This window comes from Chroicocephalus ridibundus, chromosome 8 (assembly GCF_963924245.1).
Source record: "Chroicocephalus ridibundus chromosome 8, bChrRid1.1, whole genome shotgun sequence".
Lineage (NCBI taxonomy): Eukaryota > Metazoa > Chordata > Aves > Charadriiformes > Laridae > Chroicocephalus > Chroicocephalus ridibundus.
The window spans coordinates 52,230,375-52,258,368 of record NC_086291.1 but is presented as its reverse complement, the minus strand read 5'-3'; the positions used below and the strand labels follow the sequence as shown (position 1 = coordinate 52,258,368).

General features: G+C 46.0%; 2 protein-coding genes across 5 annotated transcripts in view; both read left to right on the top strand.

The window, feature by feature from the left end:
* The first annotated feature begins 386 nt into the window (after positions 1 to 386).
* Positions 387 to 16,561, top strand: PRPSAP2 (phosphoribosyl pyrophosphate synthetase associated protein 2). Of its 2 annotated transcripts, XM_063344019.1 has the most exons (12): positions 392 to 535; positions 2,971 to 3,090; positions 3,705 to 3,855; positions 4,992 to 5,044; positions 5,171 to 5,237; positions 6,145 to 6,317; positions 7,301 to 7,416; positions 10,976 to 11,031; positions 13,372 to 13,520; positions 14,250 to 14,320; positions 14,866 to 15,012; positions 15,535 to 16,561. In XM_063344019.1, exons 3-12 carry the CDS (start codon positions 3,737 to 3,739, stop codon positions 15,691 to 15,693), a joined length of 1,110 nt encoding a protein of 369 aa, XP_063200089.1. In that variant the 5' UTR covers positions 392 to 535; positions 2,971 to 3,090; positions 3,705 to 3,736; the 3' UTR covers positions 15,694 to 16,561. The 2 variants fall into 2 exon arrangements, with proteins under 2 accessions (XP_063200088.1, XP_063200089.1); XM_063344018.1 differs by lacking the exon at positions 2,971 to 3,090 and having other exon boundaries at positions 387 to 535; positions 15,535 to 16,560.
* Positions 16,562 to 18,703: 2,142 nt separating this feature from the next.
* Positions 18,704 to 27,994, top strand: part of SLC5A10 (solute carrier family 5 member 10) — a 40,748-nt gene continuing 31,457 nt past the window's right edge. Inside the window, exons 1-6 of one of the 3 annotated variants that reach the window (XM_063342727.1) lie at positions 18,704 to 18,870; positions 19,515 to 19,586; positions 20,418 to 20,522; positions 21,134 to 21,193; positions 21,383 to 21,487; positions 27,631 to 27,736. In XM_063342727.1, coding sequence (XP_063198797.1) covers positions 18,757 to 18,870; positions 19,515 to 19,586; positions 20,418 to 20,522; positions 21,134 to 21,193; positions 21,383 to 21,487; positions 27,631 to 27,736 — 562 coding nt within the window. In that variant the 5' untranslated portion in view covers positions 18,704 to 18,756. The remainder of the gene's footprint in view (positions 18,871 to 19,514; positions 19,587 to 20,417; positions 20,523 to 21,133; positions 21,194 to 21,382; positions 21,488 to 27,630; positions 27,737 to 27,994) is intronic. The other 2 variants (XM_063342726.1, XM_063342730.1) reach the window with 2 other exon arrangements.

Below are 27,994 nucleotides of genomic sequence, written 5' to 3'. Positions count from 1 at the left end.
GCAGCCGGCTGGCCGTCCCTCTGACAGGGATGCAGGTGCGGGAGCTCCCAAACCTGGCACCGTGCGGACATCTGCTGGTTTATCTGCTCCCCCTTTACACGGGAGCTCTTACAACCCTCGTGGGCGCCGTTACCCACCCATCGCGCTCACTCTTTTTTTTTTTTTTTTTTTTTTTTTTTGGGGGGGGGTCGTGGTGGGGGAAGCTGAAATCCGGCCTCGATACTGGGGTCCTCAAGTATCGCCCCCCGCCCCAGGTCCCCCCCAGCATCGCGGGGGTAAAATGGCGCCGGCGGCGGCTCCCCTCAGCCGCGCCGCGAGGACGGGGCGGGAAGGGGTGGGGGGGGGGGGAGAGGGCGTCGCCGCGCGCCCGCCCCTCGCGCGCCCTCCCTTCCCCTCCCTCCCTCCCTCCCTCGCGCGGCGCCGCCATCTTGCCAGCGGACAACCGGAGGGGCTGAGCTCCGCCGCTGCCTCTGCCTCTCCCCCTCCCCTCCGGCCGGGCTGCCTTCTCCCGGGGCCGGGGGGCCGGAGCCGGCAGGTAAGGCCTTCAGAAAGGGGCAGGCCCGCCCGCTCAGCCCACTTCCAAGCCGGCTGTGTAAGGGCAGGACATCCCCCCTTCCCCAGCGCCCTCTCCCCTTCCCCACACAGGGTGCCGCCACCTGAGGAAGGGGCTTCGTCGCCCTCCCCTGAGTGGCCCTGTGGAAGGGGGGCCCTCTCCTGGGCGGCCCCTTTCCTGAACTGCCGGGGGCTCCTCGCCCTCCGCCAGCCCGGCAGGTGAAGGGGAGCGGCGTGCTCGCTTCCACGCTGAGGGCTGCGGCGTGCCCAGGCCTCTCCCCTGGGAGGAGGGAAGGGATCCTCAGGTACCCTGGGGTGCCTGGGCGGGCTTCCCCTCCCCAGGGCGTGTGTAACCCACCTGGAGCAGCTGAAGGACTGTAGGGAGGTGTGGGGTGGAAGGGTCGACCTTCAGCTGTTTGGCTCGGGTTAGTATGGAGGGCCCTTCTGGGCCAGGGAAATTGCCTGTGGGGAGATGGGAGAGAGGGTTCAGTTTCCCCTCTCCTCCCTCAATTCTTTAGCACCATGGTTATCCCATACAGTTATTCTTGCCTCTGTTGCTTTCTGTGTGGACATGCTCAGTTCATGGAGGTGTAAAGCCAGTGGGAGCAGGGCGTCATGTGTATGCAGTCCAGTAATTGTTGTGTTCATCATGATGCGTCTGTGTAATTGTGTGCAGCCCAAAAGAAAGGGTGGGACTTTGTGGGCTGCAGCCTACTCTGTGCTGCATGTGTTCTCCCAAATCTGATGCAGTCTTGGAAGATAAGTCCACCTCAAGCCAGAGGGTTATGGTCCCATGTACCCTTGTGGAGTGATGTCTTTACACATCTAATAAAGTTTTGTGAGCTTGTGTCATCCCAACACCTTTCAAGGCTGATACATCAATATAACTCTACAAATGCAACTTCCCTCTCCACCACATGCACCTGTAGTCCACTTGTTGCTGCTGAAGTACATCTGCAAGAAAGTCCTTGACGTGGCTATGTGGAGAGCTATGTTCAGTGTTGCTTGTGAATATATTAGTATCTTATTGTGGTGTAAAATGCACCCTGAACAGTAATCAGGAACCAACAACTCTTGTCTTTCAGCAGATCTCTTAACTCTCCTCATTTCCCTAGTCCATGGAGAAGAAGGTAACACAGTTGGGGGGGAAAAAAAGCCCTGTGTCTTCGAAACACCATGTGAATATTTTTAGTAACACTGAAAGTTGTCTCTGTGTTGTTTCTATCTAATCACACAAGCAGGGTGTTTTCAGGTGTTCTTAGAGACCTAAAGGCGTTTCTAGTATATGCTCACATTGTTGGATTTAAGATGTATCTTTAACACTCTTATGAATATTTGACAGATGATGGCCATTAGTTAACAGCTGGGAGTAAGTGTAGAGCAGAACAAAGGAAGAAGCACTAGCTAAGAAATGGGTTTTTAGTTCTCCTTAAATTGTTGAGTACTTAGTTTGGGAGGGATGTAGTTGAGCTTTAGACTTGATGTCTGTAACCATACTGCCTTCTGGGATTTAAAAAAAAAAAAATTCTTCCCCTTTGAAGGCAAAGGCTGAAAGGGACAGGGTATTGCTTTGGTGGTATAGTGGGATACGCCAGGTTCTAGCAGAGTCAAAACAGCTGGGTGACCAAATTCTGGTATTGAAGTTGCTGCTATTTGCGCTCTCTTTCTGCACAGTTCAGAAGTTTTGATGCCAGGCAGGTTTTCATTCACAGCAGTTGAGCATGGCACAGATGTTCCATGAAGAGATTTGTTGTTAGAAAGTTCCTGACTTGACTTTGGCTCTCTATAGAGAGTGAACCAGGTACAGTTTCTGTGACGAGGTCAAACTGAGCAAGAGTAGTCTAGTTGCAAAGGTGGGCTGAATGAGTTTCTTTAGAGGGCTACGTAGCTGCTGTTCTAAGTATGAAAACTGTTGTTTTTCTTTTAGGTGCTCTTTCAGAGTACTTGATATACCATGAATTTTTTGGAACAGATTACGTGCGACATTTAGATAATTCTGTTTCTCAGCAGGGAGAAGTTTTCCAGGAAAGAAGTTGTTGATTTATCCTAACTTCTATTTACTTTATTTTGAATTATGCCACTCGTATTTGATATTTTCAGTCCCCTACATAATGCTCAAGTGGATGATGAAGGATTGGACTATTTATACAGCAGAAGTGAAGTGCTGTAGCCCAGTACTTTTTCAGTTGAATGCTACTTTGGTTTATCAGTGGCTGCAGGTCAATGTGATTTTTTATTTTTCTTGCCTGAACAAAAAGTTATGTTAGAAGAAGTAATGAAAATGTGATGTTACACAGAAGAATAAAAAGTGTCAAGATGGATTCCCATCAAATCCTTGGCAAATTAGTGGTTTGTGCCTTTATTTGGAAAGAAAAATTGTATAGATTTCCTCTTGATATTTTTCTCCTGTTTTCACAGGAGAAATATTAGTATCAAAGAATGCCAACAACTGCTTCACCAAGTGGATGCATTGTGCGAGAGGTCATTATTTACAGCTACCAGCTTTATTGAACTCTTCCTTACATTTCATCCTTATTTGTAAGTTTATAATTTATTGCAAAGCGATGAAAAGATAGGCAGCTATGGAAATAGGCTCTTCTAGGCAATTTACTAGAGCCAGGACCCAGGAGCTCTGTTTAGCTCAATATTACCTCTTACTGGCTTTGTGATCTTGAAAAAGGCAATAATCGTTGCTCAGCTCTGGAAAATGAACTGGACAAGCTGATGGCAAAGAGAATCTGTGTTACTAGATGATAGCCATAGGAAAACATTTCAAATAAGAAAAAAACCCAAGGAAAAAAACCTATTGAAGTTAGGAGGTTGTCTAGGGGATCTTTGAAGGCCTCCAGGGAAGCATTCTGCTGAAGGATATGTAAAGTCTGGGGGCAGGAGAAGGAAGGCAGGGCAGGCTGAAGTCCCCTTCTTTGTGCCATCTCATTAGGTATGCTGAGCTAGGCCAGTAGACAGTGTGGCTTGTGGGTCACAATGTTCTGTAAGGATGTATTTGTGGTACTATTAAAGTGGTGGTAAGAAATATTAAGGATACTGGAAAATTCAGGCTTATGGGAAACTCTTTGCTTTCTAAACAGAGGAAATTTGTTTCTTTTTTGTTTTTAACGGTGTGGTTTTAACAGACCTTTGATCTCTTGTAGTCTTTTAGAAGCGGAAAAACAACTTCGGTTTGATGTTTTGTGTGCCATCAACTGAAATTGGGGCCATCATGAATATAACCAAGGGTGGACTGGTGCTGTTTTCAGCTAATTCCAATTCGTCGTGCATGGAACTGTCGAAGAGGATTGCTGAGTAAGTAAAATCCTGCAGGGCAGCTGAGGATCTTGCTGTTGTTACGATGGGACTTTCCTAAAGGCTGATTTCTCTGTTTAAGGAAAGTTACCTAGGAAAGCTGTCACATTGTGCAACAAGGTCTAGTGTACTGTATTGCACAGTGTGTTTCAACAGATCAATAACAAGGAAAATAACTTGCGTTTAAATTGTTTGGTGGCAGGTTGTGATTGACTGCAGTATGTTGTAGAGAACATGTAGGAAAAGCAACATTTGGATAATGTTAAATAATCATGGCAGAAGTTTTCATCATTTTCTCATTCTTCTTGTAGCGGAGTTTTCTTGAAAGGCAAAGCTGCTGTTCAGTGTATATTTTAGATAGGGACATTTGTTTAGCTTTACATGCATGAATAGCTTCAGCAGAGCTTTTATGACTTAAGGAAATTTTTACCATGCTGCTGTAGCAGTATTAGGATGCGTAACATTACCAGGAGTATTGCACATTGTGGGTTTCTTCCTGAGGATTGGGTACCCAAAGTTAGATGGAGAAAGGAGAGTGCAAAGGAACTGAAGTTGTGCATTATAAGGACTTGGGCATTAAGCGCATAGCATACTTGCTTGTCTCCTTCTTTTAGTGATTGGGGTTTTCACTGAAGTGAAATAAACATAGCAGTCATTAGTCTACCATTATTTATCGAATGGAGCTCGCTAATATTTCCTATTCCCTCTACATTGACATGTTTTCTATATAGAATGATTTAAAAGTGGGCTTTTAAGCATTGTGCATATGTGTGTTGCCATGTGTGTATACATATATACGGCAACATAAATAACGTATATAGAAATATATATTAAAAATTAGAAATTGTTACATAATCTAGTAATCAAGCATGTTTTTTTTCTGTTGTTTGTTCTTCTGAGCTTGGCTTGAAAATGAGTTCAGCTTAGCCTGCAGTGCAGCTTCTGGAAATTGTAGATGCTTTGTTAAGAAGTTTCCACTATAATTACTGGTTTTATGGTTTGGGGTTTTCTTTTCTTGGTTTTCTTCTGTGAAATACAGCCTTTTCAGTAACTGTTGTGTTGTATGTGCTTTGCATTTGTTTTGCCCTTCGTTTTCCCATATTGACTTCTGTTTTTCTTTTCTTCTGCTCCTGCAGGCGCTTGGGAGTTGAGATGGGGAAGGTTCAGGTTTATCAAGAGCCGAACAGAGGTGAGCATTTAATTGGTAAAACTGGAAAGTTACCTAACTTTGATGTGCATGTGTTGGCTACCCTTTTTTTCTTAGACTCTGTTGAGTTTTGCTGTTACAAATATTACATATTTCTCTTCTTGGCAGAAACAAGAGTGCAGATTCAGGAGTCTGTGAGAGGAAAGGATGTATTTATCATCCAAACAGTTTCAAAGTGAGTAACTGTTTAAAGACACTGCTATCATTTTGACATGGACAAAGGAATGCTTCTGGTTTAATTTTAATTTGCATTTTATGTATATGATACAGTATAATAAGCTTAGATAGAGGCTTCTCTGTGTTTTTTTGGCGTGGTTTGATGGTTTTTTTTGATATATGCACAAAGAAAACCTCAGTATAAGCTAATCTCTGTTATTTTCATTTTCAGTGAATATGTCAATGAAACTTTCCCCTGGGTCTCTGCATTCTTTGTCTTATGTCATTCTCTTTAAATTCTTTCCTTTCCAGCTACCAGTCTCCAGCACCATTACAAAATTGTAAATGTAGGAAGAGCATATCCTAGGCAATGTGTCCCATGATTCAGAAAACAGTTATTTTTTTAACGTGAAAAGAACTTTACAAATGCTAAGACTTTAGTAGGTCTCTTAGTTGATGACCATCTAAAAAGATACCCTCTCAATCTTTTAATTTAGGGCAGAAGAGAAATGGTAATTGTGAAATATTTAGCCTGCTGTTGGCTTGAACAATCGAGGAATATGTTGTAAAGTCTTAGAAAAGCTGATCTATATTGAAAATATTTATTTTGTTTTGTGTGCAATAGAAAGAGATGTTGGAGATAAATTATGGACTACTTTGTTACAGCAGCACGGTATAACAAAACCTGCTGAATTGCCCAAGTAGCCAAGTGAAAAAAATACTGAAGTGTAATTATAGTGAAGAATTAAAATACTGGGTCCAGGGCACTTGCCATCCTGAGGTGCTCAGCTGGATTCTTAACGAAGGTTGCTTGGTCACCATACTCTCCGCTATCCTGGAGTGAAGTTCCTGGAGTGGATATAAATATTGTGTTGAATACAGGATTTTTATGCACAAGATACAGAAATAGATGCTTCTTATTGCAGGGACGTGAATACTACGATCATGGAACTCCTGATCATGGTGTACGCTTGTAAAACCTCCTGTGCCAAAAGCATTATTGGAGTGATTCCTTACTTCCCGTACAGCAAGCAGTGCAAGATGAGGAAAAGAGGCTCCATTGTCTCTAAATTACTGGCTTCAATGATGTGCAAAGCTGGTAAGAATGCAGGCTGTTATGAAATAATCAGGGCAATGGGGGCTCCTGCTGTCAGCTTTCAGGTTTAGAGAGGTCTGTGCACAAGTTGGGACTTTGTTTAAAAATAACTGCTGAGTTTTTTGTGAGTTTAAAACCCACATAGAAAGGAGAATGTAATTAGAAATGTTTCCAAATGATGACTTCATAAAAAAAAAAACAAACTTGTAACAGCCATTTTGTGTTGTGTCCTACTGAGCTGGCAAAATGAAGTCTACTGGACTCGGCTGGTTTGGACCATGGTATCCATCTCTCATAGTACAGTTCTTTGCCTTTCCAGCACTCTTGAACGGTTGCGCTTTTTCATTTCTAGCCTGATTTTTACCTGTTGGATGAATGCACTTTGTAGCTGTCCTTGGCATTTGAGATGATGTGGGAGAATGAGATTATTAATTTTCACAGCCTTCAACACATTTTCTTTTCTTCTTCTGTCTTTTTCCTCCTGTCCCTGGGAAAAATGGGCAGTTACAATGAACAAAGTGTGATCTGATTTCTTATTTTGAGAGAGGTGTTTTGATGATTAGAATTTGGGCCCATTTTTCAGGAGTTCAGAACTCTAATGTTATCTGTGCCAGGGTCTTGCTATGTGGCATAGGACAATTTATCTTATTAGTGTTTCCATTTTGTCACATGTCAAATGGAGAAAGATCATACCCGCCTCAGTGTGGCACTACTGAGTCAATTATGTAGAGTGTTCTGAGGTTCTTTTTAAAAGGATACTGTAAAAATCTCGAAACATGATAATGCTGGTGTACCTAAGAGGGATATTAGTTAATATGCTGTGTACTTTCACTAAGTATACTGTTCTTGTTCTAATGCAGCTTAGAGATTTTGTTCTAGACAAACTTAAGCTAAACTTACTATCAGACTAAAGAGTGTGTGTGTTATTCTCGCTTACTTTTCTTGATTGTGCTTCTGTGTATGTCTCTATTTTTTTTTTTTTAAAGGACTAACTCATCTTATTACCATGGATTTACATCAGAAGGAAATACAGGGCTTCTTCAATATTCCAGTTGATAACTTGAGAGCATCTCCATTTTTACTACAGTACATCCAAGAAGAGGTGAGAAAGGCCTGCTATTACAGTTTCTTTTTTAAATTATTTTTTGTCACGTCTCAAGGCTTCTGAAACAAATTCCTTTGAAAAGACTAACTCTTCAAACATAATTTTAAAGGGGGATAGGTCATGTTGGGGCAGGGAGCGTGATGTTGGGGCAGTTGGTTCTTTTCTTCTCCATGGGCTTAAGTTTTCCTTTCACAAAGAGCTGGCGTTTTCTTACCCATGCGGTGATGCTGTTCTGTCTTCATAGATATGTTGGCATAACTAGTGTTTTGCTTGTTTTTTTTTAAAAAGAGGATTTTCTTCCTCTTGTTATCCTCTTCCTTTCCTATTTCCAATTTCCTTGACATTTATAGGATGGACTGCTTGTGTAGGTGTAATTTATATCACATTATGAAAACACTTTGGAAGTTAAATTGTGAACAGAGCCTATTGATCATGCTCTGAAAGTAAGAACAGATGACGTCTTGTGTGGAAATCTTCACCTGCTGTTTGTTCAGCATGTCTTGACATGAGGAGCTTAACTTCTGATGTTCTATGTGTCCATTTCTCCATCTTATTTTTATAAGTGCTTTGAGAAGTGCTGCTGGTAGATTAGTATATATGAATTGTGCAAATGATAATTGTAGGTATAAGATGAATACTATGCCTCTGACTAATGATCATTTGGAATAAAGCAAATGCTTTCTTCCTTGTGAGAGAAAAGGTTTATCTCACTCTTACTTTTGAATCCAAGCTATTTCTTTTTATAGAGATATGAGTGCCTCAATTAAAAAAAAAAAAGCAAACCCAAAACCCAAAAAAACCAAACAACCCAACAAAAAATACTCAAAACCGAACCAGTGTGATTTAGTTATGACAGTGTTAAAATAGGTTTGGGGAATCAGTCACCATTTAAATCTATCATTATCATTTCATTTGGTAATAGAGTCAAAGAGGACTATAGAACAAAACTCCAGGCTCTGGCTTTGCCACAGTTATTCATCTTGTATACCAGGAGGGAAGTATTGTACATGGTAAGCACTTCATAAGTTAAAAAAGAAAAAAAAGCAGAAAGCCAGAAAGAGAAAACCAAATATGGGGAACAAGACAAGTTGGGCCTGTGGTGTTGCTTGAACATTGAAGCACATAGTGATACAGGAGCTCTTAGGGATTTACAAAAATTGTTGCAGCTTTGAGTCTGGTACTGCTGCCTGTGGTCTGACAAATGGACATTTGTAGAGATCTGCTGAAGTATGTGTAGAATGGTCTTAGAAGATACTTTTAGTTTTTCATTTCTTCGTTTGCTTTTCTGTGAGGTGACTTTCTAAAACTAGAATTGACTGAATGTATCTGATCACATGGGATCTATATTGGCGTGTACCTTCACCACCCAGGTCATTTATAGTATCTTTTCTTAAAAGTTTCATCCAGCGCTGCTCAGGAAGAATTTAGTATTCATCTCAAGTTCCTGGTGGTAGCAGTTTGCTGTATATTCTGCATTGTGAATGCCAAAGCATGAAAAATGTTTCAAATGGGAGTTGTGATGGCGTATATTGGGTAGTATGAAATACAGTCCAGGTTGTTAAGAATGGAGATCACTTAAAAAGCATTTAACTGAAAGTTAAGAGGATGAGGGCTTGTAGTTGTTCCCTGTCGGGAATTTATGCATTAGTGTGAAGAGAATTACTTGGTGTTCTGGGATGAAGACAGTCCAGTCAGTGAAATTAACGTAGTTTCAAAATAATTTGGTCATTTTCCTTTGTGTGCTTAGCAAATGTTCAATGCTTAGTGTCTTTCCACTTTCCTATGCATACATGTTAATCTTAAGAGTGACGTAGCTCTTAGTAAGACATCAACAACTCCTTGTAACCATCTTTTGGATGGCATTTCTGGCTTTCTGACTTCATTTTTAAAAAGCTGAGAGCAAATTTGATATTTTGGCAGGGGAGGAATGAGGCAACGATGTCTGAACAAGATCAAAGCCTTTATTATGTCAAGTGACAGGCCCTGCCTTGTCCATACCTTCCATCATGTTAATCTTTGTAGCCTGTTGTATAACTATGTGTTTGTAAAGGACAGAACATGCTGAATTCCCAGTATTATAGGTGGAGTTAGTAGCATTATGGATTATTAACATTGCCTGACATGTCTTCAGAAAAGTTCTTGTTTTCAGTTGGTTAGGCCCATGCCCAAATTTAGAACTTAATTTTTGATTTCCCATGCCTATTTCAGGTAGAGTGCTTTTGCAAGTATTCATCCAGCGTGGTTTGTATGTTTGAGGATAAGATTGTGGCAGAACTTACCTTGCTTGTGTTTGAAAAAACCCAAGTATTTCTATGTTCTGGAACTCATATTTGACATCTGACAGCAAAGTGATGAACTGCACGTCAGGGTGTGTCATCTCCCCAAAGCTGTGAAATTACAACTTTAACAGATCAGTTTCCAGGTATTTAGTAAAGAGTCTTCCATCCCTTAATACTGGGATTCTGAGGATTTGATCTGCTTTTGCTATTACAACTGAGTGTGGTTGTGGACTATTGTTATGGCAACTGGTAGAAGGACAGACAGGTTCTCTGCGTGCTGCAGACAGATCGTCCTGGGGCAGCACAGTAAAGAAAGTTTGCAAGGAAGGGCGTGAGATGAGATCTTCGAGGGAGCATAAACTGCTGTTGGAAAGGAGGACTGGAAGTGCAAATGGTGGAATGCTCGAGAAGATGTGGACAAGGGAAGATGCGTCTGATGTGGAGTCACTGTTTGCAGGGAAAATGGAGACTAGGATAAGAAACTTTTGAGAGATGGGGACTGAAATGTTGGCTAAATGAAGAGGAGGAGTCTGGAGTGAAAAGCCAGTTATGAGAATGGGGCAGGGCAGAGGCAGCAGACTTTGGAGTAGGCTGTGCATGTGAAGACTGACTGATGTACCCATCACACCTTGAAATGAAACCCAGTCTTCTTGGTGTTACCACTTTGCTGCTGTTGGCATTTGCAGCAGCATCCTCTAGTGCTGATCTGCATAGAAGACAGTTGGCAGCAGTATTAGACTGTGACTCCAGGATCAGTGCAGTGAATGCAGAATTTTTGTCCTTTTTGATGGTCCGTACAAAGAGTCAGTATGATGTGATAGAGAGGCGTTACTTATTTTTAGTGTACTCTGAAAATCAACCCCTAAAAGTAGGAAATTGATGAAATTCTATGTTTTCAAGTGATTAAAGACTGCCATGTGTACACACAGGACAATTTAAGTTGAACAGGAAACTTTAATTTTGATGGTTTTCTGTTTCTTTTAACATTTCTGTGTAACCCTGATGTTCTTCTAAAGCAGTAACTTTTGTGTAATCTGTAATATAACATGGTGTTTATGAAAAGTACAGTTTTAAGTTCAAATCTGAATTTTCTAAATACCTGTTTTTACTGAGCTGTGAACTCCGATCGTGTACCATGGATTCTTGAGGTTGCTTTCTTACGTTAGGTAAAATGTTCAATGCTTAAAATTCTGGCAAAATAAAGTTCTCTGATTCTTACTGAGTTTAAATTTGTCAAAAGATATGAAGTAGACATTGCTATCTGTTATTTACTACAGATACCAGACTACAGGAATGCTGTAATTGTGGCCAAATCACCTGCATCTGCAAAGAGGTGGGTAAGATCTGCTCTCTTGTGTTAGAGCAGGAAATCTCTATTGTGATTTTGTTCTTAAGATCAAGTGAAGGACAGGTATCCAATAATTAAAAGATGCAGCCTTTAAATCCCTCCCAATTCTACATCTGTCAGATGTGTAGTTTTTACATCATCTCTATAATCATAATAAATCTAAGGAGAGTAAAAACCAAACAAATAAAAGGATGAGGTAAATCCATACAGTGCTTAGGATAAAGAAGGTATTTAATCATATTATATTTGTGTGCATTTACATTTTAAATTTCCTGCTGTAAATGGGGAACAATGCCTGGATGTATAGCACCATTAATCCAGAGTAATTACTTAACGTGGTCATAACTTCAAACATGGTTGATCAGTTCCTAAATACAGATGGCTTAGCATCGAGCATGGTGAAACAGGGTTTGATGTTTGAGATGATTTTCATTGTGAAGTCCTTGTTGGCTGAATGACTGTTCTTAATCCGTGAATCTTTTTGGTTGATTATTCTTAAACTGTTTGGAATTACGCTGCTCTCAGCAGGTGGTGTAAGAGTTGGTGGATGGTTTAAGAGACACTGTATTTGCTGTGGTGACAAACTAATAATTTGTTGAAAAGTTACCTCGACTTTCATGCCAATGAATCATGATATTCATTGTAAGAAAGTTTTTTGCTATTTTGTATAGCAAATCAGAAATGCTTTAATTTGTACAAGTATGGTGAGGGGAACAACTTTTGTCATCTTTGTTTTCCAGCAGTACTTTATATGTGATTTCTTCTGTTTGGGCCAGTTACATTACATTTGCTTGTCTTTGACCATTTCTTTTACTTGGTGTCAGTATTGCCTCTTGGGAGTAGGCATTTGTTGAACCATTTTCATGCTCGTCAAGTAATTGTGCATGCCAGCAAATAGTCATACGTACCTTTAACTAATCAGGCAGATAAGTTGCACACATAACTGATTTGTGTAGGAGAGGATCCCAAAGCTGTATTGTTTCGCTTCTTCATATGTACATGTGAGCATTTAAGAGCAGTATCTGAGCAGGTACATTGTATTTGGAAAAGGGTGATTGAATGCTTCAGCCTAATTGAGGAGAACACTTTTCAGATGAGCATCTATGTGTGGAAGAGAACCTTTGCTTGGCGGAGTTCAGAATGTTTCTGTGGTTTCTGAGCTCACTGGAAAATAAATGAATCATGTTACTGTTACTTTGTACTTTATTCAGTTTAATATTGCATTTTAAAGTAATTATTATTGTTTTGTTGATAGGATTATGGCTTCTAAGTCATAACTCTTAATGTTTGGAATCATAATTTATCTGTAGTTAACTACTTGGAAAAATATCCTAACTATGATAACCACAGGGCAGAAGATTCTTCATTTTTAATTAAATAGAGCATCACAGTGGGAAAATTATTCTCTGGACTTCTGGTTGTTTGGGTAGTGAAACAAGGCTTAAGCGTAAAGGAGGTCATTCAGGACACAGGTCTTAGATGCTAAGGTTAGAGCAAAGTGACTCACTTTGGACGTGCCAGGCTCACTTTGACCAGAAGGAGAGTAGATGACTGGCTCAGGCTAGGCACCGAACTCTTGGGTGTGCGAGGTAAGCTAGGATCAATCTGCTAATTTTTACTTGCTGCCACCAGTATCTGAGACACAAGCACTGTCTGTGAAATTACTGACTCTCTGCTTTCCCCACTGCCCCAGCTCACTTTACACTTCTTTACATAAATTTCTAATTTTAGTCGATGGAATATTGCATGGTGAGGAAACTTTTTGTAAGCTTGCAAAAATCCAGACTGTTTAACTTTGAAGTGTGTTTTGACAGGCAAAATGATTGTCTGGATTCTCTCTTCTGTAGGATATCTAAGGTCAGAAGGTCAGGGATATTGTCTTACTTAGAGCACATCTTGCTAAAAATAAATAGATGAACACTTGTTTTCTCTTTTCATGTGAATATTTTTTTTCCTATTAAACATAGACAATCCAGACATCTAGGCTATTCTTGGTTACTGTTAGATGGGACCTGGCAAAGCATGAGATCTCAAGAGTGCTGAAGGCTAAGAAATATTTTTATGACTGTTGGGCAAAACAGAAGGGAGATATCAGAATTCTGTGACTTGCAGCATTTATCCTGTTGCTTCAAGGCCGGTATGGGTACTTTCAAGATTATTCTGACTCTTGCAAGCCTGGTGAAAAGATGCTAAGGGACAAGTGTTTTCTTCTGTGTGTTTTCCTAAAATTTTACAATCATTCAATTTTTTCTCTGAAACTTTAGAACTAAAATGGAAATTTTTAAATTGAATATATTTCTGGTTTTTTTAACCCTTTCCCTACAGAGCACAATCATTTGCTGAGCGCTTACGGTTGGGAATTGCTGTGATTCATGGAGAAGCTCAAGATGCTGAGTCTGACATGGTGGATGGTCGACACTCACCACCTACAGCCAAAAATGTAGCTGCTATTCACCCCAGTTTGGAGATACCCAGTAAGTAAGTTTGTGTGTGAAAGTGTTTACCTATCATCTTTTGTGGGTTTGGGGGATAGGGCTGGAAGTGATGGACTATCAAAAAGGAGCATGGGGGAAAAAAAGATCTTTTTGGTGCCCTTCATCTGTGGTTTTAGTGCCAGGTCGTACATGAGGTCTGTCCCCTGTGTAGGAGGGGCTGTGTCATTACAGGTGGTCAGAAGAACCCCTGGAAGAAAGGCTCCACTTTTTTCCCGTTTACTTTTTCTGTTGGAATTTTTCTGGGGGACAGAGCTAATAAGCTGAGCTGACACCGGCTTTGAGTGTAGCTCTATGTCACGGGCCTTGACAGAGTAGCCTTGCTGAAGGTGGATGTCATCTATAGCTGCATCGGCAAAACTTCATTGTATAAACCAAGCTCGGATCTCAGCAGGGTGATTGAACTGGTTGTGTCTGCAAGCCCCTCTGTTCTCTGTACTAAAATTAAGAATTGATTGAATTGGTTAAGAATTTGGGTGGAAATGAATGTAGTTAATACTTTGGCTAAGCTTAAGAAAAATAATTATGTATTAAAATCTTGCTGTTTTTTTTCACAGTAATGCTGTCATGGTTGAAATAGTTGTTGCTTCACTTCTCTCTGTAACAGTGATGACCCATGCCAAACAGACATTTCCACGCTTGACGTAAATTGTATAAACTTTTTCTTTCTTTCTCCTTTCTCTGCTTCTAAAAAAATTTGCCATTAATCAGTGCTGATTCCCAAGGAAAAACCGCCCATCACAGTTGTTGGAGACGTAGGAGGAAGAATAGCTATCATCGTGGTAAGTAAGATGCCATAGCTTTTGATAAATTACATTAAATATGTTCAAGTTGCAGAAATCAAGTAGATTTTCTGCTGTGTCACCAACTAAAGTTTGGGTGATGGTGGGCTTTTGATACTGCACTTTTTATACCATGAGGCAGTATTCTGCACACTTACTGAAGCTGACTCTGTGAGCTATGAAGTGATCCATGCTGAAAAGCAGCATTTGGACCTTGTTTCCATGATTAGGCCAGATAGAATTCTGATTTAAGTGCTTGCCTCTGAAGGTGAGGTGTTAAAGGAGTTACAAGTTACAGGAGTTGGAGGCTGCTGCCCCAGGCCCTTCCAGCTTGGTTTGGATCTGGGAATCAGATCCGAGAAGGCTTTTTCCATTTGAGTTGTGTTTGGCTAGGTTAGAGGGCAGACGAGCATTTATAAAAATGTCCGTTTTGTGTTGTCTGTAAATTTTTATACTTGAAAAAGAGGTAACGTCAATCTGAGTGTGCCTTGTTGATCTGTCTGAGGACACAGTGAATCTCCACTGATGTGATCTTACTTTGACAGGATGACATTATAGATGATGTTGACAGCTTTCTTGCTGCAGCTGAGACCCTCAAGGAAAGGGGGGCTTATAAGATCTTTGTGATGGCCACACATGGCCTGTTATCATCAGATGCTCCCAGGCTGATCGAGGAATCTGCAATCGATGAAGTAAGTAGGGATTCTAAATTTCTAATCAAATGATTTGGGGTTTTTTAAGCAAGGAATTTTCTCCTGACTTGATTCTTAAAATATGCTGACATTAAGAATTTAGCTGGGAGGTTTCTGGGTACAGGCTTTCTTACCGTGGAGTTGTCTGCTGGAATAGTAGCATCTACGCATCTCTAATCTATAGCAATGGGAAACTAGGGAAGTAGTGAGATGAAGGACTGCCGGTACTAGCAGACTTTTGCCTTCAGCATGGGGAATATTTTCGTACCTTCCTTTGTACCCGTGGCAGAACGAAAGGGAGGATGGACAGTGCCATTAGTATCCATGGATACGTGCAATCCTATAGCAATGCATGGCATTTCCTAAGATTTTGACCCTGACAGTAATGTAAAATCTCGTTCTTTTATCACTAAGGGTGGTTTCATAGGATCTGGTGGGTGGACATTCCCTGTCGCAGTTCTGGTATGGGAGGTGGAAAACATAATGGAGCCATGTATTTCTGATCATTTTTTCTTTCTGTAGGTGGTTGTTACAAACACAATTCCACATGAAATACAAAAACTCCAGTGTCCTAAAATCAAGACTGTGGACATCAGCATGATCCTCTCAGAAGCCATTCGCAGGATCCATAACGGGGAGTCCATGTCGTACCTTTTCAGAAATATAGGACTGGATGATTAATGCTTTTTATTTGAAAGAAGCACCCGGGCCAAACTGGAAGCAAACAGATAATGAGCTGTGAAGCGTCATGCTTACCTTAATATTTCTATTGAGCCACTTTTTGTTTTCTCTTGGTTTAAGGTAGAACAGTTTTTAAGAGTTGTGTTTTTCTTTGCAGGGTTTTGTCTTTTGGGGTGGGGTGGGTGGGGAATAAACATTTTACAAAAAACTGTTCTAGTTGCTTTTAGGTTAGTTGCACTATATACATTAAAAAAAAAAAAACAACAACAACAAAAAAAACCCCCAACAACAAAACAAAAAACCCACAAAACACTTGAGGCAAGAATTTGGCTTCTAAATTAAGCATTCCTTTTCCAAAGCTGCTTGCTGCAAGTGCTTTAAAAGATAATAAAATGAAGTGACTGTATAATATTTGCATTTTAAAAGCCAAAAAGGTTGTACTGTTGTATGCAGTTAAGTGATTTTGTAGGAGTGCTTTTATAGAAAAGCATATGAAATATGCACCTGTATTTATTTTCTGCGATGAAGAATAAAGACTTGTTTTGCGTGAGCTTTCTAAAAAAGTTCGTGTACCAGTCACTTGTCTTCTGCAGCGTGTCCCCTTAAAAATGATGGGCAGGTATTACCTTACTGAGAGGGATCAAGAGGTGAATTGATTTTTTTATGCTAATGTGTTGCTTTGGAATATGAACAGGATTCAGGCTTGCTGGCAGTAAGGGGAGTAACATGCATTTTGCTTGTTGTTACAGTGAAACACCTGCAGACGAGGAGGAGAGGCTGCTTTTCCCAATACTGATACTGATTGTCGTTTGTAAAACGCAAAATCAAACCTTTCACCATCCGCTTGCAGGTGCTTATCACAAAGGTTTTGAAATTGCTTATAATTGGCAGTTAGTTTGCTTTGGGGAATGTGGGAGGGAGCTAAATCTATGGCTGGATGTTGGGGAACGACAGGGACTTGGGAGACTTTGGGAGTATTGTTGGGGGCTGGTAAAACCCCAATCATCTCATCACAGCTAAACTGTTTTTTCAGAGGTTTGTAGCCTGGCCTGAATGCGTGGATGTGGTAAAAAGTACGGCCGTAGTGCAGAGCTTAATTTGTTCAGGTTCGTTTTCTCAACCTTAGGGACGTGTGGGTGGACTGGCCGGCCAGCTGCCACACTCAGCGTCCAGTCTCACAGACCTGCTGCAGGAAAAACGGGGGTGGAATTAATGAGCATTTAGGGGTTTGCTCTAATCTCGCTCCATCAGAATGTCCTACAAATAAGTATAAAATAAAACTTTTGGCGTGTTCAAAACCAGAAGTGAAAACTAACCTTTGTTGACACCATTTCTCTCCGCTTGAGACAAACTTCCAAGGGCTTTGGAAGGTTTGTTCGCTTTTAAGGATAAAACCAGAGTTTTTTTCCTTCCCTTGTCTGTCTTGGCACAGCGCTGGGCGCAATGGAGGCCTGGACTGTGGCTAGAAGACCTACGTATTGCTGAAAGATCGGCAGTACTTGATCTTGTACATTCAGCAAACGAGATGGTGATTTTATTTAAGCAACTGCACATTTTAGATAACGCTGGTAATCCTTCATCCCGTGAGATTGTTTTTCATAAGATTATTCTGTTTGATTTTTGCGCTCCTGTCCGGAGGGGTGCATTCTCTATGAAATGACAAAATGCAAGGCTGTACCTGGTTGTACTTTAATGACAGCAGGTTATTAAACAGTGCGGCGATGTTAATAGATACACCAAGCTGACGTATTAACACTTGGCCGTACTTTGAATGTGTTAATGCAGGTTAAATTCCAGCTGAGCGGTGAGGGAGAACTTCAGTTCCTTTCCCAGGTGTGTAGACCTGCTCCTGCGTGCATCAGCGGCTAGTTCAGAGAGAGGAGGAATAGGCTGACTTGTCTCGGCGATGGGCATATTGCAGTGTGTTTATTTTATTAGTGAGCCCTTGCGAGACATGGTTGGAAAGTGTGCTGCTGCTTGAAAATGAGCCAGCCAAGCATCCAGTGCAGCAAACTGTATCATTACTAAATACCCCCAAACCATTAAATTCAACGGCTGTTTCCTGCTGCTTGTTTTGTGTCGGCCTCTGGAGGAATAACTTCACCTCTTCTGTGCGCGTTTCTGCTGGTCGGCCCTTGCTGGCGTGCCGAGGGTCCACCTTGGATGTTCACATAACTCCAGTTTTTGATCTTGAGCATGTAGAAAACCCCCAACTTTGCCTAATTTTGTGCAGTGCAATTGCCGTATTGATTAGGACTCAAGAATTTGGGAGCGGTCGCAGTCGTAAGCCTGGATTGCTGGTCCTTCGGCTTTTCATAGTGCTGGAGTGGTTGGAAGGGAGCAAAGTGCGTGCAGCTTCACTCATACCCCTTTCTTTACAGCAGAGCTACCTGATCTTTACCTGCTTTTCCCAGAAGCAAAAATACCAGATCACCAGCTATTCTTAGAGGTATTTCTCTGGGATCCTTCACATGTAAAGAACACTTAAAAAAAACCTGCTTCATTCAGCAATTTCTGCAGTAATTAACTAGGCGGAAGATGATGCAAATTCTTCCCAGACTCATAGGATCTGCAAGAAAAATATTGGGGTTTGGTTTACAGCTTCTAGAAGACAAAAGCCTTGGCAGTTTCTTGACCAGCAATATCTAGATTTAAGGCGCCTCCGCAAGAGGTTGCTGGGATCCTGCGCCCGGAGAGTCTGTGCTGCAGAAATGCATTAATTGCGGGAGCAGCTGGGACTGGAGCCTGCAGCTTCTTCAAGATTAATGCGGAAGAAGCAGAAAAGCCCGAGGAAAAGAGGATTAAGTAGCTGCTCCTTTGTGATGCTGAAATCAAAGGTGCTGTCCCTGGACCGTGCGTCCCTTGGGTGCCAGCAGGGAGGGCGGTGGGGAAACCGGGAGGGGAGGGAGGCGGTGGACAACCAGGCTGCCCACCCAAAGGCCTTCAGAAGCGAAGCTCCTACTGCCGGCTTGTTTAATGATCAATGCCCTCAAGCTGCTAACGAGTTACTGATTCAGTGGCTGCCCGCGTGAGGCTTTGGCCGAGGATGAAGGAGGCAGAGGAATGATGGAGGGCAACTCCACTGTGGGATCCTTCGCCCCCGCGCAGCAGTTCAGCGTTGCTGACCTTGTTGTTGTAGTGGTTTATTTTTCCTTAAACGTTGCAGTGGGAATATGGGTAAGAGTGTTTTCTCTTGTTCCCTTTCTGCTTTCCGTTTTGAGTAGTGTGGAATGCTTTGAAAGCCTCTATTATTTTCTTCTTGTCGTTCGCACTCGTTTTGTATTTCGTGTGTTGTGCTGCATTCGCTCTGTTGGGTTGTGCGAAGCCTCCGCCCCGTTCACCCCCTGTGGAAGGACTCCCACAGCCCGAGAACGGGGTGGAATTAACCACGGCACAAACCTCTCCCCTGGCCACCTGTCTGCTGGGCGTAAGCAGCTCTGCCGCTTGTCTATTAAAGGGTGTTGAGACAAATGTCCTGCTTAAAAGCAAAAGCCCTGAGCTGCCCGTGGTTTCAGACAAAGCCATTTCATCTGCCTTGCAGAAAAATTGTAGCCAAAGCTGGGCCTTATTAGCCAACCTGTCTGCTCGGGAGGGGCGCATCCTCCATGCTTCCCCCTCTCGGGGTGCCTCCTTTGCTATTCATGGCTCCAGGTACTCGGGGTGCAGCCACCGTTTCGTGTAATTAAGCTCGAGTTGTAGAGCTCCCATTAATTATCCAGAGTCTCCTGTCTCTTGGCTTCTTGTCTGGGAGACTTGGTTCTTGGTTTCTTGTCTGGGTTTGTGGGGAAAGGGTGCTCTGTGCTCATCTTTTCTCCTCCCAGTCTTCATGCAGGGTGAACAGGAACACCGTCAGTGGCTATTTCCTTGCTGGCAGAGACATGGCATGGTGGCCAGTAAGTAGAGACCTCTGTCCTTCTTGTGACAACCTGGGACAGCAGGGACATCCGGCACCACTGTTCCTCCCACCAAATTCCCTCTCCTGCGCCCCTGCTTTCTCCACTGCCTGCCCACGCTTTCCCCCACCCTGTAGACCTCCTCCTACCAGGCTTTGTGTCCTTGGACCCGTTTCCTTTCTCATTGCATGAAGGGTGCTGGAGCCCACCTGGCCTGTTGAGCCTCCTCATAGGCTGCTCTGAACTTAGAGAGGGGTTCTTAGAGTCAGACATCTATCTCCACCATCCCTGTGTGCTCCTTATGGTTCCAACAAGACATGGGTGTCCCATCTTTCTTTTCTCCCTCCTCTTATTGCAGTATGATCTTGACAAACGGGTTGTAGGTCCTTCCCATGGACACAGGGCCACCTCCAGGCAGGGTGCGTGGCCACCGTGGACCGTGGCAAATGCAGCAACCTGTGACCCCCCGTCATCCTCCTGAAGACAAGAAAGTCCATCCAGAACCCACCAGGGATGCCCAGATGAGCTGAATGCGCGGGAGCGCTGGTTGCTGGGGTTCAAAATTGGAGCCTGTTAAGGGTTTTTCTTGCAAAATATGTAAATGTCCCACATCACACATGGTTTATCTTTGGCCACACTTTGCTTTTAGAATGTCGGGGAGGTCTGTGCTCTGCTCCTCCTGTTCAGATGTTATTTTTGCTGCCTCTTCTCCCTGAGTTATCCCTTGGGGCTGGGGAAGCACCGAAGCTGGTCCAGCTGGCACGACTGCTGGGCCGAGCTGCGGGGAGCCGGTGCCCGGGCACCCACAGCACCTCCTCTGCTCCTCCGCAGATCGGTGCCTCTCTCTTCGCCAGCAGCGAAGGCTCAGGGCTCTTCATCGGGCTGGCCGGGACTGGTGCTGCCGGGGGAATCGCTGTCACCGGCTTCGAGTGGAACGTAAGAAATGTGTCACGTTACTAAGAAAAATTGAGTTTCTCAAGCCACATGGCAGCAGATGGCCCATATCACAGCAGCTTCACGCAATGTCTCGAAAGGCTTGGGAGGAGTTATGCAGGGGGTAGTTAACGCAACCCTGCTAAGTCAGCTTCTCCGGCTCACATCTAGTGCACATACAGTGGGTTTGGAGTCAACGCGGGTCCATGTGCTCAGGGAGAAGGACGTTTCAGTGCAGAGTTTCCTAGTCCAGCCGAATAGGTCACCCATTCCCTGCTTCCCCACCCGTCGCTTCCAAAGTCCTTGGGTTCTGCAGCAAAAATACAGCATTTGGCTTGCTTGGTGCTCAAGGAGTTAGTGGGAAATGTCTGGACAGGAGCTGAAGGGCTGAGGGGAGTGGGCTCCTCCTGCTGGTGGGGATGCCAGAGGGTCTCCACCATGACCTCATGCACCTGTGCCTGCTGTCTGAAGCCATTTGGGGATGTAAATGTGCAGTTGAGGGTGAGCCAGAGCCAGGTCAGGAGCGGTGGATGGGGTCTAGCATTGCAATTGATGTTGAGCTGCAGCAGGATCAGCGGTTTTTCCGTCTGTGCCATGTTCCTCCTTCCCAACAGGCGACTTACGCTCTTCTGGCACTGGCCTGGGTGTTTGTGCCGGTCTACATCTCATCTGGGGTACGTAGAGCCTGCTGCGAGGAACGTGGCCCCAGCCAGGTCCCCTGCTCCCTGGAGAGCTGTCACCGCCGTCCTTTGAGACTCCCAAGCCCTGCTCTGGGAATACAACTGTCCCCTTGTCTTTCCCGGGACCATCCCCGGAGGAGGGGGCCTGGACAGGGCAGTGATCGCTCTCTTTTGCTCCGGCAGATTGTCACGATGCCCGAGTATCTCCAGCGAAGGTTTGGAGGGGAGAGGATCCGGATGTACCTCTCCGGCCTGTCGCTCCTGCTCTCCATTTTCACCAAAATCTCTGTGAGTAGCTCCCCCTCAACTCTGTGACAGATCCACGGCTGATTTCCAGCAAGTGAAAGGTTATTTTGGGGCTCAAACCTCGCGTAGCCAAGTTGGGGGAGAGCAGCTGCTGCAGAATGCGCCGGGGGGAGCAGGACAGGAGGTGGGAATTCGTGGGGAGATGCCACTTGCAACACCCCGTGCATTTGTAGGTAGATCCAGCAGCGATGTTTGTGTCTGGGTGGCCCTGATGGATGTGTGGATCGCTGTCAGGATTCCCGAATTCATGGAGCACTTGCCGTGTAGCAGAGGTTGGGGATGAAACGTGCGTGGGGGCTGGGTTGCATCGGCCGGGTTTTTCCTCCGCGCTCCAGCAGTGATGCTTTCCAGCACTCCCCGAGGGACCCGGCAGAGCCGGGGACTGAATTGGGAATGCATTCCTTGCTTTAGGGCACAGGGGTTTGCTGAGGAAAAGAAGCCTTCCTGCACCTATAAGGTGCCCAAGCCTGTACAGAAAGTCCCTGATTTTTCAGGGACTTTTCCACAGGGATGTTTTACTCCCATTTTGCCTCATTCACAGTTCCCTGTGTGCAGCCCCAGCTCCCGCTGCCCGCTTGGTAACCGCAGGAAGAGTTTATCCGAGGTAAAACAGCTAAAGAGCCTGTGACACCAGGCGAGCAGGAGAAAGCCGGGCACAGACAGCCCTGGGGGGCTGGAGACAGCGAGACAGAGATCAAGAGCAAACAGCTCAGAAATTATCTGGAGCAGAAAACACACCGGAGGGAGCAATCCTGCACGGATCCGATGGAGCAGGCGGATCTGAGACGGGGTCTGCTGAGGCTTCTGCATTTTGCCGGCTAAAAGAAATGTGCTTTGGCATGTGGCTGGCTGCAAGAAGCGGCTGTTTGCGCGGCAGGAGGGCCGATGCCGGAGCGTTTCCCCACGGCGAGGCGCTCAGTGCCTGCCTCTGCGCTCGCCAGCTCCCTGCTTGGCAAACACCAGCTTGGCTGGAGGCACCATCGCTCCCTGCGCGGAGTTTCTGCCTCCTCCCCGGGGGCTTCGCAGCACCAGGCCCCGGGCTGAGCTGTGGGGGGATCCTCTGGGTCTCCCTCCGAGGGATGTGGAGGACGCAGCAGCTCACGAACAGCTCTCGTCCCGTACCTCCGTCAGCGCTTAATGTGGAGGGAGAGGCTGCCCCCGCCTTGGACAGACCCCAGCGCTGGGTGATGCGATGTCCCCAGCTCCAGGAGACCCCGTCTCCTTCCCGTGAGCTGCTCTGTGACCTCGGCCAAGGCACTATGCTTCGGGTTTTCAAGGCAGGTTGCAGGAGATGGCATCCCTTCCCGCGTTCCTGCTGTCACAGGGCGTTCAGCGTGGCAGAGGTGGTGCTGGTGACTCTGTCGCTGCAGCTGCCACCTGTATTTCCCCCGCGCAAAACCATGTCCTGTCGTGCTGGAAGGCATTCTTCCCATAAAACTGATATTCTTTATACTCTTATCATTTATGGTATTGAAAATCCTATGGCATTTCTCCTGAAATCAGCCTGGTGGCTCCCGGAGCACCAGTTCAGTTTGCAAGATTGGGCAGTGACGCTTTGATGTCCCCTAATTGTCCTCACGTCCAGTAAACTGTTGTCCCACTCCAGTGTGCTGCTCAGGAGACAACTCTCTCTCCTGGTCCCGACGAAGACCTGGGAGGAGCTCGAGGGAGATGCTGGAGCATCTGTGTCTGTGGTGCTGGTTGCTGGGATCTGCGTGAATCCCTGCTGGGGTTGAAAAGGAGAGGTTGGAAGCTGGGATAGGATTTCTGGTGGGGTAGTTTGTCCTTGCTGGTTGGAATTTGAAGAAAGAAATCGCCAGTAGTTTGAGGGCTGGTTGGTTTTGAATCTCTTTCCAGACTACCACAGACGTCCCCTCTTCTCTTACAAAACAGTGCCCTACCATGCCATGGGGATGTGCTTGGTCCCTTTGGTTTCCAGTCTCTCCATGGCTTTGCCCAGAAGGGATGGATGTCCTACAAGTTCATTCTTAGCTCGGGAGACCTTGCCTAACACCAGACGAACCTGTAGATGACCTCTGCGCAGTGCCTGCACCGATGGGAATCTCCGCGGTTCTCCTGGCCCTTCTCAGCACGTCCTTGTGTTTGGAGCTTGGTGGACACTCCCAAATACCTCTTCCTGTGCCTTTTCTCAGCCACTGCTATAGTTTCTTTGGTCTGCTGAGCTTTCTCTGATCTCTGAGTCATGCAGGATGCAACACAAGAGGCATCAGCCTAATAAGGGGATTATCTTGGCATCTGGCTCCATTCATGGTAAATCTCACAAACAATGGTTGTTTCCAGCAGTGGGTTGGGATGAATGTCTGTGGACATGCGGGGCGTTGCCAAACTGGCCCGATGTCCTGTCTCTGGTGGTGTCCACAGCCAGGGGCGTGGGAGGAGGGTGTGAAACTCAGGGCAATTAGGTGGCTCTGTCGCCCGGCGGGGGTTTCCTTTGGTCCTCACTGGGGGCTGCCTCAAAGCCTGGTACTTGCTGGTCTTTTCCTGCCTCCTCTCCCTGCAGACGTTGGATTTGTGCATGAATCTCCACTCCAGGTTCTCCTGAGTGAGACACGGCGTCACTGCTGCTCCCTTGGTTCTTCTTTTGGGGCAGGGGGGATGACAGTCCTTCTTTGCCTGGCATTTACCCTTTGGTGAACCCCAACCCTCCACGTTTCATGGCAGGGTGCAGCAGGGCAGCCCAAAGTCCTGCTGAGAGATGGTGTCCCCCACGTCTAGGATCATGTGGGGAGTTGCACAGGTGTCCTAGCCTTGGCGAAGAGCCCCTGGAGACTCCTCTGTACCCTGGGTAACTTGTTCTGCTGAGGCTTTGGCTTTGCCAATTGTTAAATCCAAGTTGTTTCTAAAGCCAGCTTTCATTGGGAAGGCATTAACCATGTTGGGTAAGAACGAGTTTCCAAGTGAGGTCACTGGTGGAGGCAGGGATCTCGCTGGATTACGAGGCCTGACTTCAAAGGCTTGTCCTCTCCTTTTACAGTTGAAAGGACTTGTTTTATGAATAGGTCATGCCTGGTTTTAATTAGCTTGTTTTTGTATTTGGGATGTCTTATTAATGACCCAGTCACATGTGCTTTTATTTTTTCCCACCCTAGCAGAATTACCAGGAAGGGAGGTGGAGATACCTCTGCTTCCTCATAGCAAAGGTTTAGGCTCATTTGCAGACGACTGCAAAAACGATTAAGCATTGAGAAAGCCAGGAGAAGCAGTTATGAAACACCTTGTCCAGGTCTGAGTCTTTGCAGCTGGGTTCTGCAGAAGGGTTGCTGGAGAAGCAGGCAGTCACGGGGGTAGACGACTTTCTGGCAGGTGTTGATGTGACAAGGGACGGATCCCTCCAAGGGACGCTGGGAGCTCCAGAAGACACCAAGGATGCTTGGCTGGAACTGTGCTGGGGAGGCTCAAAATATTCTGGGTTCCCGCTTCAGGTTGTGTTGGGAGGAGATGGTTGAGGGCCTTTGTTTGGGGCTTTTCTGCCTTGTAGTTGAAGCTTGCAGTACCTGAATGGCTTAGCTGTCTTCTTGTAGGGCAGCTTGGTGGTCTCACTGGTATCAGGCTGTGGTTGGATTGCATTTGTGGTGGAAAGGCATCAGAGGAGGCCACTAGTAGAGGCACATGGTTGCCTGTGAGTTGGTTCCTCTTCAGCGGGACATTCCAGGGTTGAATTGCCTCTCGGTGCTGGCAAGAGCAATCCCAGAGATATGGCCAAGCCCAAGTGCAGCTGAGGACAAGTAGTACCTCCCTTGGGAATGCCAGGCATGACTGGTATAAAGCCTGGTCCAGATGTCATGGAAGAGTCCCTGAATTGGGATCCTCAAGATCATGGTGTAAGTGCTCTTCTGGTAGATTTGATTTGTGATTTAATCAACATGCCTAACGGTGTGGGCTTATCTGCTAGGGAACGGGCTTTCATGTTGTGCTGAAGCTGGATGTGTGCTCACCAACTGGATTTCATGGCTGATGGAGCCCTGGTAGGTGGCACGTGCCTTGGTTTTTCCATTGTGAGATCCTGTGTAGCCCCTCTCCATCACATGATGACGGTCAGCGCTGGGAGGAGGAAGGGCAGAGCTGGGGGAAGGAGGTGCGATATGGGAAATAACACCAGTCCTCCATGTTACTAATCCCAAGCGACTGCTCCCGCATGACCAGGCAAGACAGCCCTGTTGTTTGGGGGATGGTTTCTGGGAGGTGTGTGAAGACAGATGTCAAATCAGAGCTCATGCCTTGGCTGTGGGAAGCCGTCACAGCTCCAGGCAAGGGTGTGGAGTCAGCTCGTCTTGCCTTTTCCTGCCCCTTCTGGCCTTGTTTCCTTCTCCAAATAAGGTTTTTGTGAAGATACCTCAGCTGAGCAGTGGGGATGGCTGGATCTCAGCTGTGGGTGGAGATGTGGTAGTGGTGACACTGCCTGCTGTGCCTGGTCCTTTCCTCTCACAGCATTGCTGCTTTGTCGGAGGAGGTGCCCCAGGCCCCTCTGAGTCTCTGCTTTAGGTCTCATTTTCACAATACCGTGACCAGACCTCCCTCTGTGGGAAACGGTGGCCACTTTTGGGGTGTCAATCATCTCGAGGGAGTCTGGCGGCTGAGTGAGCTCCAGGCCTGCGCTGACTCCCCGGGGCAGAGGCACGCTCCTGGCGTCCCTGTGGGATGCGACACGGACACAGGAGATGCTGTGGCTTGTGCATGTGTGGATGGACAACATGTTGGATGTGGAGTCGGTCTGTCCTTCCGTGGCCAAGCAGAAACCCTGAGCCTCTCCCAGGGGCCTTGCAAGGGGGGCTGCAAAGGTCAGGGAATGCGTTGGAGGACGCGCTTGTGCTGGTCCGTGCTGGGGTGCAGGACCTCTGGGCTGCTGTTTGTTTGGGGCCAAAAGCAACTTCTGCCATTTGCCCATGCCTTGGCTTCCCCCCCTTTGCAAAACCAGGAGATGTTTTCCCAGAGATGTTCAACAAAGAAGTGGTTTGGTGTTGGGGCAAGGCTCAGGAATGGCAGTCCTGGCGGTCTTGTGCTCTGTGCTGGGGTTGCCCGTGTATGGTCCTCACCATGGAGTGGCTGTCAAGGTTGAAACACTGCTGTGGCCCCCAAGGATGAGGGCAGCACCCTGTCCTTCCCTACCAGCCACCCACCTGAGCACCACTAATAGGCTTGAGCGACGTGGCGCAGAATTGCCCCATCCATCACTAAAGGCATTGCAGGTACCAGCAAACACCTTGAAAAGTCCCTGCGCCTGCGAGGAGATCCCCTCCTGCCCTCAGCAGCGTTTTTAGGCTCGCTGCCGCCCTCCCGACCGGTCTGACGGCCCGGACCGTTGAGCTGCAGCTGGGGAGGAGGGAGCGGGTCCTTGGCAGCCTCCTTGCTGGCAGCGCGGGTGCCAGGAGGGCGAATCCTGCCAAGCAGAACATGAAATACCAGCTACAGCCACCCCTGTGCATCGGCCCTGTGGGGGCTGTTGGGGTGCGGAAACGTCAGAGGTGTGCTGGACTGGATGGAGGGGCAGCTTGGGAGGCCTCCAAGGAGCACCCAAGGGTGCCATTTTTTTGGGGGAGTGCAGCCCCCAACCCTCCAGGTTCATACCAGGTGCCCCATCTCCAGGACTCTGCGGACAGCATGGTGAGATGCCACCTGGAGAGCAGGGCATCACCATCGGCAGAGGGAACTGGAGGTACTCGGGGTGGCATGAAGGTAGCTCAGGTCAGGGTCTGATCCTGTGAAGGTCTGAGTATCTCTAGCTCCCTGCTTTGGTCTCAAAGGTGGTGGCAGCACTGATGCCCCAAGGCACCCCATCTCTGACCCTTATGTCCTGTCCCACTGCCTGCATCTGACTGGGCCTGGTTGCAAATGACTGCTGGAGCTGCCTGCTCTGCTCTTTGGGGGCTGGGGGAAGGTGGCCTGTGACACCCATCCGCAGCGGTGACATTGCCACCTGCGTGGGACCCCGGGTTCCAGCGCTGGCTTTGGGAAGTGTCCTCCTGGCGTGTGCAGTGCAACGTCCTTGCTGTACCCCCGGTGTTGACTATTTCCCTGCTGTCCTGCTCTTGCAACAGCCCTTGGGTGCTGTCTAGCCACCTGGATGTCACTTCTCCCAGCCCCTGTGTTTCTTCTTCCACGCACAGACGGACCTGTACTCGGGGGCCCTCTTCGTGCAAGTCTGCCTGGGCTGGGACCTTTACCTCTCCACCGTCCTGATGCTGGTGGTCACGGGGCTCTACACCATTGCGGGTAGGTTGCTCAGCCTCTCCCGGCCTCAACTTTTCTCCTTTGGTTGAACCACACCACTTTCACTCCTGCTTTTATTTTATTTTGATTTTCTTTTTTTTTTTTTTCCTCCTGGAAGGTCATTAGGGATTTATACTAATGGGGTTCATATTCCCCGCCCTATCCAGCCAGTATCTGAGCATCCTTCTTGAGTGTCAGCTCAGGCAATGACTCAATGCATGACCTCTCCTTTGTCATTACGGCTTTTCATTTGTAATAACT

What these genes read in the sequence shown, in the direction of transcription:
- PRPSAP2 (XM_063344019.1), top strand. Translation starts at nt 3,737, where the DNA reads ATGTTTTGTGTGCCATCAACTGAAATTGGGGCCATCATGAATATAACC. An exon ending in TACAGTACATCCAAGAAGAG is followed by an intron (nt 7,417 to 10,975) that starts GTGAGAAAGGCC and finishes TATTTACTACAG; the next exon opens with ATACCAGACTACAGGAATGC. An exon ending in CCCCAGTTTGGAGATACCCA is followed by an intron (nt 13,521 to 14,249) that starts GTAAGTAAGTTT and finishes GCCATTAATCAG; the next exon opens with TGCTGATTCCCAAGGAAAAA.